General features: G+C 41.4%; 1 protein-coding gene across 4 annotated transcripts in view; it reads right to left on the reverse strand.

Annotated features, from left to right (window-relative positions):
• The window catches only part of PARN (poly(A)-specific ribonuclease), a 167,762-nt gene that overhangs the window by 141,842 nt on the left and 12,613 nt on the right, over window positions 1–13,307 (reverse strand). For all 4 annotated transcript variants that reach the window (XM_060031775.1, XM_060031774.1, XM_060031776.1 and 1 more), the window contains exons 7-12: window positions 10,534–10,699; window positions 9,784–9,849; window positions 8,284–8,322; window positions 6,857–6,899; window positions 5,487–5,567; window positions 2,384–2,440 (exon numbers count right to left, since the gene is read on the reverse strand). In XM_060031775.1, the coding sequence (XP_059887758.1) occupies window positions 2,384–2,440; window positions 5,487–5,567; window positions 6,857–6,899; window positions 8,284–8,322; window positions 9,784–9,849; window positions 10,534–10,699 (452 nt within the window). The remainder of the gene's footprint in view (window positions 1–2,383; window positions 2,441–5,486; window positions 5,568–6,856; window positions 6,900–8,283; window positions 8,323–9,783; window positions 9,850–10,533; window positions 10,700–13,307) is intronic.

Consider the following 13,307-nt stretch of genomic DNA (forward strand, 5'->3'; position numbering starts at 1 on the left):
ACAAAAAAACACAGGATTTTCCTTGTCTCAATCAAAGTATCTCCCCAAAAATATTTATCAGTCACAAAGGAGGTAACAGTAACTCTACAGTGCACAAATCCAGCAGATATCACCTAAACCAAGTGATTCAGGTCAATATCATGAACCGTCATTTCTGTGGTATTCCTGCCTCAATCAATGTATGTCCTCAATCCAACATGAGAAAAGATCAGACAAATCCAAACTGAGAGACATCTGACAAAATTACAGTCAACACTCTTTAAAAATATCAAGGTTGGGACTTTCCTGGTGATCCAGTGGTTAAGAATCCGCCTTTCAATGCAGGGGAAATGGGTTCGATCCCTGGTCAGGGAACTAAGATCCCACATGCCTGGGACAACTAAGCCTGTGCGCTCTAGAGCCCACGCACCACACCTAGAGAGCCCACGTGCCGCAACTACTAAGCCCATGCGCTCTGGAGCCCATGCACCACATCTACAGAGCAGCCCAAGTGCCGCAAGGAAGAGCCCACATGTCGCAACTAACACCTGACATAGCCAAATAAATAAATAAATATTTTTTTAAATATATCAAGGTTATAAAAGACAAAGAAAATTACAGACTGCAGAAAACTAAGGAGAAATAACAAGTAAATGCAATGTGGGATCCTAGATAGAATTGTGAATAGAAAAAGGACTTAGTGGAAAAGGGTGAAATTCAAATTAGTTCATAATATTGTACCAATGTTAATTTCCTGGTTCTGATAACCGTATATTATGTAAGATAATAACATTGGGGTAGCTAGGTGAGGGATATATGGAAACTCTGCACCAGTTTTGCAACTTTTCTCTGGGTGAAAAATTAATACAAAATTTTTTAAAACAGATTCACTACCAAGAGTGATGGGAAAAGAATTTGATCTGATATAAAGAGAGTCTACTGTTCACTGGCTCTACAGAGTTTAACTATGTTAGTATTTTTAAGGTATGTGACTTTTAAATTTTAAGTCTGGATCACTAATAAATAGGGCTTTTCTCGCAGTATGCTTTGTGACGTGAACTACCAATGGTCAGCAACATACTATGAATCACTCTGCAGAAGAGAGACAACAGAGAGAAAAAATAAACAGAGGCACAGCAGGCTAAGGTATCCAAATTGTTTGTACAAGGCAAACAAACGTCCCAATCTTGGAAAAGCTACCTAAACCCTCACAGTGGCTATAAGAGGGCTCAAAGCCAACTGCCACCCCACATCTCTGTGTTTCACGGACAGCCTCAGTCAAATCAACCACTGCTCTAAAGGTTGCTAAGAGTGTATAATGTAAGCAAACATGACTCCTCTCTGCTTTTCTGGATACCTGTAATCTTAGCCACTTCTCAAGAGACTCACACCTTGGTTTTTCTCCAGGCTCATCCAACTCTCTACTCCGTTCTGATGACGTCACTTACTTGAGCGAAAGAGCTCCAGGTGAGCCAGCCCTCCTCCTTCACAAGGCTCTCTAACTTCTGTTTACTGGCCACAGCCCCCCGCCCCCACGGGGGACAGTGGCTGCCTCTCCTCAGATGCTCTTGTTTGACAAGCCTGCACCTGGTGGTGAGACATTCACGGACTCCTGGAGTCTGGCCGTAAAGCTTCCCTGATGCAGAGTTCAGCGTCTAAGGGACAAGATGACTCCTTCTGCAGGGGAACAACTTCTTCTCCCTAGGCCAGCTACTCAAGTAAAGAAAAGTCTTGGATTCCAGGCAACTTAGCATCCAGGCAAGCAGTCTGACTCGGATGCAAAACTCACAAAACAACCAGCAGCAAGACCCAGTTTAATCTATTCAAGATGTGGGTGCCTCTTTCCTGAAAGGATTTACGAAACAAGGGGAAATGTCTATCCTATCTATTACAGAACCCTCCAGCATATTTACACAAATGGTCAATACATTTTTTTAAATGTATCAAATGTTATTAAGGCTATGAGATATAAGATTCAATCACAGTTATGCAGAGAACTCAATACAATTATTTTTACCCTCTAGATTCTTCTAATTAAGGAATAAAACACTTCAAACACTAGATTGTTTCTCACCATATTCTTTAGTTTGTTATTCTGCTTCTTATTGGTTTTGAGAATAATAAATATTAGTTCCATGGAGCCACATAAGGCTGTCACTGTATAATCCTCCCCTGCGTTTTACAAGAAATGCTTTCTAAAAAAATGGTTTGGATATAATACCGCAATTACGATGTCACACTAAGCGCCTTATAACAACATTCTGTCTTTATGAAGTTCTAACTTCTCCCTCCAGACCAGGTAAACAATCTAAACGTGACCAGATGATTAATGTGCAATGATAACTGGGCATTTCACCTTAAATGTTATGTTCATGAAATTAGTTAAAATGTCTGGTTCACTTACCGAATTAGCAATGGCATGAATGACTCTAGAAAACCCCACAGCATCATTCAGTTCTTCCTAATTTAAAAACAAAACAAAAAAAATCACTATTGACGTATACATATTGCTTATTTGAACGGGTTAAAATCTAGGCAAAAAAAAAAAAAAGACTGAAGTTTTATATGGAGTTAGATAGCTTTAGTTTCACATGCTTTGAGCTATCACCCCAAACAACTGCATCTGAAATGACCTATGCACATAACTTTCTTCTGTTTTAAAATGAGCAAAGTGGCAAATTATTCATTAGTTACTAAAATAACAGTGCTAGGGTTTACCCATCACTTCCCATCAACTGTTGAAATTTCCTAGTCTCTCAAGTTGCCTTAGAAACACAAACTTTTAAAAGCTGCCACCTGCTGGCCAAACTCAATACTGAATTCAATTCTGAGGTGACCCACCCAGCAGCTGACTGTCAAATGAAGAATGTTCAGACTGTTTTTTCCTGGTCAAATGCATTTTTATAAAATTTTTATAGCACAACACTGAGACTCATCCCCATTCAGTTTCTTCTCTCCTGTTTTATTCCCAATGCACTTAAATGGGCTCAATTTCTCTCCTATCTTGAAACCCCTTCCTTTAATCTGAGCTCCACGCAACCACTCTCCTTCTTGTCTCTTCACAGCTAAATTCCTTAAAGACTCCTCTCCACTCACTAGGTCCAGTTCAACTCCCAGGGACCCGCAAGCCCCCTGCTCCCCCGCTTCACCCTCACTGAAGTTGCTCACCTCTTTAAACTACTCTCAAGTCTAACAAGCGTTGGCAGGGATGTGGAGAAATTGGAACACTTGTGCCCTGTTGGTGGGAATGTAAAGTGGTGCAGTCACTGTGGAAAAGTGTGGCTGGTCCTCAAAAAATTAGAAACAGAGCTACCATACGAGCCAGCAATCCCACTCCTGGGTATGTGCCCCAAAGAACTGCGAGGACTCAAAGAGATACTTGTACACCCATGTGCAGAGCAGCGTTATTCACAAGAACCAAAAGGTAGAAGCAACACAAGTGTCCAACAGCAGATAAACGGATAAACAAAATGTAGTACATACGATATTATTCAGCCTTTAAAAAGAATGGAAATTCTGTCACATGCTACAACACAGATGAACCTAAATGACATTATGCTAAGTGAACTAAGCCAGTAACAGACAAATACTGTACGATTCCACTTACATGAGGCACCTAGAGCAGTCAAATTGACAGAGACAGAAAGTAGAATGGTGGTTACCAGAGGCTGAGGGATGGGGGAATGGGAAGTTATTGTTTAATGGGTACAGAGTTTCAGTTTTGCAGGATGAAAGGAGTTCTGGAGATGGATGGTGGTGACGGTTGCACAACAGTGTGAATATATTTTACAGTACAAAACTGTACAGTTTAAAATGGTTAAGATGGTAAAGTTTATGTTATACATTTTACCAGAATTAAAATTATTTTAACTTTTTAAAGAATGTTCTTTAAAAAAGAAGAAAAAACCTACTCCCAAGGCTAAACCCAATGGCTATGTCTCAGTCCTCATTCTACTTCTCAAGAGCATCAGACCCTGTCAACATCCCCTTCTTCAAACACTCTTCCCCTTGGCTGCAGTGTCACAATAACCTCAGGCACATTTTTGCACTTCTGCCCATCACTCAGATGCTGGTGGTCCTCAGGATCCGACCCTGGGCCCTCTGCTCCTTCCTCATGCATATGATAGATGCTCTCATCCTGTCCCGGTCTCTCTGCCAACAACAACAAAGTCCAGCCCTCACCCCTCTCCTGCACTCCAGCACGACAATCTGCTGACAGGACACCAATGCTCAGATGCCCCCAAAACATCGAAAACCTCATCTGCTCAAAAGCAGAATGTAACACCTTTGTCCACTGTAGGGGTACAGCCCTTCCACGGTATCCTGGTGACCTTGCACATATCCAGATAGTCCACGCAGGCAAAGGCTTGAGATGTAACTAATGTGCATCTGGATGGAACACCCCAGGAGAGGATGGGAGGCCACCTCCCTCTCTCGCCTGGGAGGCTGTCATGAGACAGTTTCTCACTGCTGCCCAGGTTCTGATGAGGCCTGGGGCTTCCTGCCCCACTGCCTTTTCAGAATAGAGCTACAGAGTATGAAAGCACTTAGCCACAGTCTAGAGTTGGCTGCTCGGCGATGGGGCATCCACAGCTCACTCTGCAGTCACCTGGCCCCTTTTGTTTCAGTGTTGTCTTTTTGGTTTGTGGGACAAGCACCACGTGTAGCTGTCACCTTCTCTAAATCATAAACTGTCTAAATCTAACAGAGGCTTGCTGTGTCTTTCCTGGTTGCATTAGTCTGATGTGGCCCTGCTTTATGCATGGGTGAGCTGGACGTCCACCCTCGCCCAAACCCACTCCTGGCCTCCTCCACCTGCGCTCCCCCACCAACACCACTCCGCCACCCCATCTAAGTGGACTGATGTCAGCCTACCCAGCTGCCCAACTTCCCGGCCTGAGCATCTTCTTTCTTCTGCCTTCGTCTTTCACCACCCACATCCAATCACAAATTCCTGACGCTACCTTCTAAAGATGGCCAGATTCCACCTAAACTGCTACTAACTTTCCTGTTCCAGGGCACTGACATCTCTTAGCTGGTTACTCCGCAGGTGAACTGGTCTCCCTGTCTCCAGACTTACTCGAATCCATTCTCCAGAGGACAACCAGGGCGAGGTTCCAACGATGCAAATATGACCGTGCATCCTAATCTGTCAAATCATATCATCTAAACTTTGTTTTAGGAAAACTAGTAACTGTGCCTGAAGTTAGACACAGCAAGATTAGTTAATGGGCTGTGAAGCTCAGTGACACACAATTTAAATGATAACCACTAATTCCTTCTCCAAGACTGCTTCATGGAAGTGAAGACTGGTCAACCATGATGCCAGCCTCACTTTGTTGGCTGCATCTAATTACTTAACCTTAGGTTCCCCTCATTCTCTTCCAGGTTTTGCTACCAATTCGATTCTTCTCTAGTAGAAAAATATTCATTAAATTGAATCTATCACAGGATCTACAACCCTGTAGCCATTTCTCACCCAAAGGAAATGAACATAATCCAATCACCTGTTCCTTAGCGTGTTTCTGCTGCTCTCTTCTTTTACGTTCTTCTTCATCTACTTTGCTGATAACAATATAGCGCTCTTTCTAAAAGACATAAAGCAGATATACAATTTTCTGGAAGCTACCTGACCCCTACCCCCCAAAATTCAGATTCTGCTACCAGTAGTAGTACAGTTTTTCTCACTGCACAGTCATTCATGGGCTAAACACACTGAAAGTATTTTGAAATGCCACCAAAAGTTGAGTTGATGCTTTACAAACCAAAACTCCACCTCCGTGTTTCCATGACATTTTCCCATGGTTTATTAATCACCCAAAAGACAATTATAAATATCAACAGACAGTGAGAATAAGACACTCCATAATGAACACTAAGATGCTGCATTTGAACATGAATTTCTAAATAGTTGTTTTTAAGATAATTTCTATATAATCTATAAAAAATGTTGAATCACTATGTTGTACACCTGAAACTGTAATATTGTAAGTTAACCACACCTCGATAAAAAATTTCTACATTTCATTAACATAAGAAAAAAATCCTGGGGAATTCCCTGGTGGTCCAGTGGTTAGGCTTCCAGGCTCTCACTGCCAAGGGCCCGGGTTCAATCCCTGGTCGGGAAACTAAAATCCCACAAGCCGTGTGGTATGGCCAAAAAAAAGGGAAAAAAAAAAAATCCTGGATTTTCTGGTAACTTGTCAGATAACTAGCACCTTCTTTCTCACATACTGCATTTTGTATCAATCAAATATACTACAAAACCTCCTGTGTCAAAGTTTGAGATTTTTCTTCTAGCAAGACTTAATTTACTTAATCTCTTATTTAATTAGACATCTGACTTAACAACAAGAACTAAATTCTAAAATTCTGTAGAAGGAACGCACTATTAGCTCACCATCAGCCCACCTTTACCCATCACAGTTCTATCACTGCACCCTGGGAGTACATGATGATAGCTATGTTTATGCCCCAGATTCTAAAATTTAATTTTACTGGGCCACATAACAGGAAGCAATTATTACATGGATACCATGTATATCAGCTTTCTGTGAGGATTAAGAACATGTACTAACATTTGCATACTTTCAAGTTTACAAAGCATGTTCACTTCCATCTACCCACTTGATAATTATTTTTTAAAAAGCTGTGAGATAGGTATAGCTCATTACCATGCTCATGCCCAATGCACAAATGAGGAAAACGAGGCTGGCAGAGGGGAAATGACTTGCCCAGTGTCACCCAGTTCATATGTAGCAGAGCCAAGGAGTAAACTCTGACTTTCAACTGCTCGATTTGATTGCATTTTGCATTTGCATACTGTTGCATAGGTTTCATGCGTTTGATGTTGGCCCTGGATAATTCTTGAGGTTACCTTTTCAGTTTCTAAAGTCTCAACATGAATGCCTTTGGGATACCTAAAGAAAAGAAAGAAAACATGACGTCAGTAGATGAGACAACAGCTAAAACCCTACGTATTTTAAAAACAACTACATAGCCATAATTTCATTACTTAAGTTTTATTAAGTATGAAATAAATACCGCTACTAGGAAGACTTTAGAGTAATTTCAGCTACTAAATGTTTCCCTCTCTCTCCTCTTAAAACACAGAAATGTGGGCTTCCCTGGTAGCGCAGTGGTTGAGAGTCTGCCTGCCGATGCAGGGGATATGGGTTCATGCCCCAGTCCGGGAAGATCCCACATGCCACGGAGCGGCTGGGCCGTGAGCCATGGCCGCTGAGCCTGCGCGTCCGGAGCCTGTGCTCCGCAATGGGAGAGGCCACAACAGTGAGAGGCCCGCGTACCGCAAAAAAAAAAAAAAAAAAAAACACACAGGAATGTAACTGATTTCAAATTAATATTTTTAGGACTTAGGCATCTTCTGAAATGTCAGGCATCCCGTAATACAGTCAACTCATTACTACACTGTCAAATCTTGCTTCTAAATATCACAATGTTTACTTCCTAAGAAAAATTCTGAAGGTTTCTTTGGATGATCTGGGGCATGCACAGGGGAGATGTGAGATGAGTAACTCTGCTGTAATCTGGCACAGTAGTTTCATCTGCCCAGGAGAGGAATCTGGAACTCGGGTGGAATACGTGGAAAGGATAACATGAGAGGAAAGGAGCCTGGTCAAACAACAATGGCCCTTTTCCTGTTTTGGTCAAAGTAAATTCCCAGTATACATGCCACTGGCAGACTCTAACGAAAGAACAAGAACCCCAAACAAAGTCAAGTGCAAACATCCATCTGTCTAATCCTGATACTCAATTTTTGAGTTAGAGATCCACTTGAAAATATAATTAAACCAATAGAAACACCACCAGAAAAATACACACACACAATTTTGGATATTGTTTCAGGGGATTCATAGGCCTCCTGAAACCTACCCATGGCCTAACCCCTGTTTTAGAAAAAGCATTCACCTGAGTATTTCCCAGGTCTTAAAACCAAATCTTTACCATATATTGATACCTTCAAAGAACAAAAACACTACACATCCAGAAGTTAATGGACAGGCCAAAGTGACAGTTAAAAGAAAATTGTAAAGGCTTTGCAACATCTACTAAGAAGGAATAACAAGGAAATAAATTAAGTGGGTATGAAATAAATTAAGTGGGTATTCAACTTAAGAAATTAGGGGAAAACAATAACAAAATAAAGCACTGCCCAAGAACATGGTATGGTCAAATCACCAAGAACTGCAGAATATCAAAAATGAAATAAGAGCTAAAAAATTACATTTAGTTTTTAAATTCTGGGTCCCTCACAGAGCTCTCGTGTATAATATAAACACTTACTTCCAGCTCAAAGTCTGATAAATTAGTTTTCTTTGGAACCTATAAAAACAAATGAAAAGGTATTAATTTTGGCTCATTAAAGGAAAATTCAAACTGACCAAGCACTGGTTGGGAAAGACATTTAATTTTTTTTTTTTTTTTAGAAGATGGATTGGGGATTTCCCTGGTGGTGCAGTGGATGGGAAACTGCCTGCCAGTGTAGGGGACATGGGTTCGATCCCTGGTCCAGGAAGATCTCACATGCCACAGAGTAACTAGCCCGTGCGCCACAACTACTGAGCCTGTGCACCACAACTACTGAAGCCTGCGCTCCTAGAGCCCATGCTCTGCAACAAGAGAAGCCCACGCACTGCAACAAAGAGTAGCCCCCGCTTACCGCAACTAGAGAAAGCCCACGTACAGCAACAAAGACCCAATGCAGCCAAAAATACATAAAATTTAAAATAATAATGATAATAATAATGGATAGAATAAATAAAGATGGATTGAATTTTTTTTATTTCATATTGGAGTATAGTTGATTAACAATGCTGAGTTGGTTTCAGGTGTAGAGCAAAGTGATTGAGTTATTCATATACATGTATTTATTCTTTTTCAAATTGGGAAAAATATTTAATTTTTAAAGGAGACTTCATCAGAAGCGACAGGTAATGTGCAAACAAGAGCAGACAGGATGTTTGAGGTGGGAGGATTCCTCACCACTTTTCTTCATCAAAATGCTCTTTATTATTATTATTATTATACTGCCTTTATAGAAGAGGCAGAAGTTCTTGTCTAACCAAAGTATTACTTCCTGTGGCTGTATGAAGAGTTTTAAGTAGACAGATGTATTAAAAAACTTCTGTGAAGCTAGTCACAAAGTAAAAGGAAGGAAAGCAGGCTGTTTCAGTCACTGACTCTACGAAACACTGATGTTTTTTACTGCAGAGAGAAATTAAAAGGACAGGAGTAGGGCTGCCCTGGTGGCACAGTGGCTGAGAGTCCACCTGCCGATGCAGGGGACACGGGTTCATGCCCCGGTCTGGGAAGATCCCACATGCCGCGGAGCGGCTGGGCCCGTGAGCCATGGCCGCTGAGCCTGCGCGTCCGGAGCCTGTGCTCCGCAACAGGAGTGGCCACAGCAGTGAGAGGCCCACATACCGCAAAAAAAAAAAAAAAAAGGGACAGGAGTAGCCTGACAGTAAATTCTGCTCTTCTGAAGCCTTTATGTATGAAGCGCAAGTCGAGGCTACAATAATGATGCCACTCTTGAGCATGACTTAAAGCAAAGGTGCACAACAGTTTTCTCCCCTCCAGGATGGAACAAAGCATTCATTCAGTGTCTCTATATACCATGGTCCCAATTCTGTTAATGCTAAAGTTAGTGCTGAAATATTGGGAACATACCTATAATAAAAAGACTATTTATGAAAGCATTTTTAAGCAACCAAATGGAGCACATGCCAGAAATCATCTACCTTTCCAAAAAAAGTACACATGAAAATATTCAGGGCAACTGACCCAGTACATGGCTCTAAATCCAAGTTCTTGTTTTCTTCACTTTGTAATAAATCTTCTATTTTCTCTCTGAGGAATTAGAATAAAAACATGACCATCAGCATCATTAAGGAATGAAGTTGTCAACCAGCAGAATCATCACACTCAAAAGCAATCCAAATACAAGAACATACGACACTGTAATTTTACCAAATCATGTTATAACTTTTTAGTTCAGTAAGGCTTAAAGAAAAATACTTTATTTTGGCATTTGTTGCTGTTATTAATGAGTTCTCAACAACTTCTCCAGGATTCAGCAATACAAATGATTTGCATTTTTACTTTGCTAGTAAAGCAGTTATACTGACAGCTAAACAGAGCAAAACCAGATGCTCCTCCGAGGGCACGTTTGCTTGTCAGAAACTTCACTGCAAGAGAAAAAAACATGGATGTGTTGCAAATATCTGGATGGGGCTCTGCTTTCATGGGGACTGGACGGTGGCTGTCAGGCCCGTGGTCCACGCAGGTCTGACCACTTGGCCAAGATAGTCTCTTGCCTGGCGACACATGGGAAGTCTAAGTACAGTACACAGAACTCGATTTACAGTTGACAGCTGTGACACAAACTCAGATACACCACAGTTAAATCCTGTCCCTCAGACATCACACCTCTGTGTGCACTGTGCACGTGAAGCACGAGCCTGAGATACAGACGTCAGCCCTGCTCCAAGACACGTGACTCAACGCACGTTTGGTTTCAGTTTAGGAACTTACACCACTTGGTCAATAAACTTCTTCTGATCCTCAGGAATCGTCACGGGACATTTTGAAGTGTTAGGAGACGCGTACGACAAAGCGCCTGCACCGTTGGACTGTAAACGTTTTTCATCATACTGCTCTCTTAACTGTCTTTCTTCTTCCTGGTTTAAGTATGGAATTCCTGAACAGAATTTTTAAAACAATGCATTAGCAGAAGTAACCATTTATCATAAAAATTTTGTAACAAACCAAGGCGTCTAAAAGACTCAGGAAAGACCATATTTAACTACAGCTCAAAAAAAATCAATGGAAAAAACAAATGATTTTGAAATGTGTTTGTCTATTCATTCACTCCATTCGCTCGTTCATTCATTCTCCTTTCAACAAACTGTGATTTGGCTCTTACGCTGTGCCAGGCACTGTATCAGGCACTAATGAGCTAACAGTGAACAAGGTAGACTTGTCCTGCTCTGTAGTGAAGCGAATGACCTTAGGTTGACCAGAGAAGGCCACCAGGAGGGAGGACCTCAGGGTAAGAATGAATCAGACATGAAGGATCTGGGGGAAGAGTATTTCAGGCAGGGAACAAGCATAAATGCCCAGAGGATGGAAAAGGCTTGGACTGTTCCAGAAACAGCAAGGAAGCATAAGCAGGAGAATGGCGTAATGTCAGGTTGGAGAGGATGGGGCAAGATTACATAGCCCCTTACAGGCCACGTAAGAATTTACTTTATTCTACGAGCAATGGGATATCATCAGGTTTTAAGCAAGACAATCACATTATCTGCTCCATGTTTTTAAAAGATCATCTGGACTCCTGTGAGAGTGGAAGTAGGGAGGTCAGATGGAAGGAACTGTCCACTGCAGATGTCCAGGCCAGAGACAACCGCTTAGATCAGAGGTCAGCAGACTTTTCCTTAAAGGGACAAACAGTAGATGTTTTAGGCTTGAGGGCCATACAGGGATCTCTGTTGCAACTACTTAACTCTGACCTTTGTAACATGAAAACAGCCACACAATGGGTAAATGAATGGGTATGGCTGTGTCCCAGTAAAGCTTTATTTATAAAATAGGCAGAAAGTCATAGTTTATGACCTTGGCCTAATCTACAGAGATGGAGAGAATGATTCTAGAGATAGGAGAGCTAGAACTTGCCAACATACTTGGGTGAGGGAGAAAGGGAAGGGCAAAATAAAAAACAACATCTAACTATTAGGTTTAAGCAGTTGGGACAACAGTAGGGCCACTTACTGAAGTGGGGAAAACTAGGCAATGAATAGACTTGGGGCCCAAGAGGTGAAAATCAAAAGCTACCTCCTGGATATAATAAATCATCTAGGGATGTATATATAAATGAAGAGGTGCAGATATAAGCCTAAAGCTCCAGAGAATGGTGTTGAGATATAAATGTAGGTGTCATCAGGACGTGGGGGGACATTAAAAGCCATGTGACACTTAAAAAACTTTATAGAAAGAATGATGGAATTAGAAAATCATCACTCGTCAGCAATAATAATTGTTTCAAGCAAGAATTATCAATGGATGCTAAAACTAATTGGTGAAAAAGTGATCCACATTAAAAACACCAACAGCTGCACAACAATATTAGTGTACTTCATACTTTACATACTACAAAAAAAAAAGTTATCGTCGGTAATGCGGCTAATTGATGTCATATGCCTCCTGATATGATGCACTGAGCAGCACAGACATTCACATGTGCAGTATCCCTGCCCGAGATGAACAGATGCATTTGGACTTGTCTGAGGAAACATCAAAAAAATCCAAATCGAGGGGCATTCTACAAAATAACTGGCCTCCACTATGCAAAAACGTCAAGGTACTAAAATCGCAGACTGAGAAACTGTTCTGGATTTTAAAAGAGCAAAGAGATATGACAGTTCAAAGGCAACGTGTGGTCCTGGATTGAATCTGGACAAGGGGAAATTATTTTTCCTCTTTTGCTATAAGTAGCAAAACTTATATTAGGTTTGCAAATGAGGTAACAGTACTGTAGCAATGTCAATTTCCTAATTTGGATTACTGGGCTATATAAGAGCTCTTGTTTTTAGGAAAATTCACACTGAAGTAGTTAGGAATAAAGGAGCATCATGGGTGCAACTTATTCTAAAATGGTTCAGGAAAAAAATTATATATACACATATATAATGAGAGAAAGGACAACAAAGCAAACATTATAATGCTAACACCTGGGAAATCAGAGGGAAGGTATCAGGAATTCTTTGCGGTATTCTGGCAACATTTATATAAGTCTGAAATTATTTCGAAATGAGAATTTAATAATAAAAAATAAATAAAACCATGGAATATATGAGACCAACTAGGAAAAGTAATATTTAGAAGCTGGCGAGACGAGAATGAGCCAATCAGGACGCGGGGGAGTCCAGAGGGAGGTGGGACGAAAACCAGGAGAATGAGTGTCTGAAAGCCAGAGGACAGAGTCTAGGGAAGGAGGGAGCAATCGACTGGGTCAAACTCCTCCAAAGGTGGAACAAGATGAGGACAAAGAAGGATCTATGGGGTCTGAGATCATGGCAGGCACGGGGGACCAGCAGTGTCCTTGGAGGGGTGCAGATGGTGGGCCAGCTGGGGGTGGGTGAAGAAAAAAACTAGAGGGGAAGAGGAAGGAACAGTGAGAACACACATCTCATTCAAGATGCTTTCCTCTGAGTGGGAGGATCACAGGCCAGAAGTAGAAAGGGGATGTGGAATCAAGTGAGGGGGGGATGGTTTTGCTTTGGTTGGAGTTATTTCAAGACAGAGATGTT

Source organism: Delphinus delphis, chromosome 15, assembly GCF_949987515.2.
Source record: "Delphinus delphis chromosome 15, mDelDel1.2, whole genome shotgun sequence".
In the NCBI taxonomy this organism is placed as follows: Eukaryota; Metazoa; Chordata; class Mammalia; order Artiodactyla; family Delphinidae; genus Delphinus; species Delphinus delphis.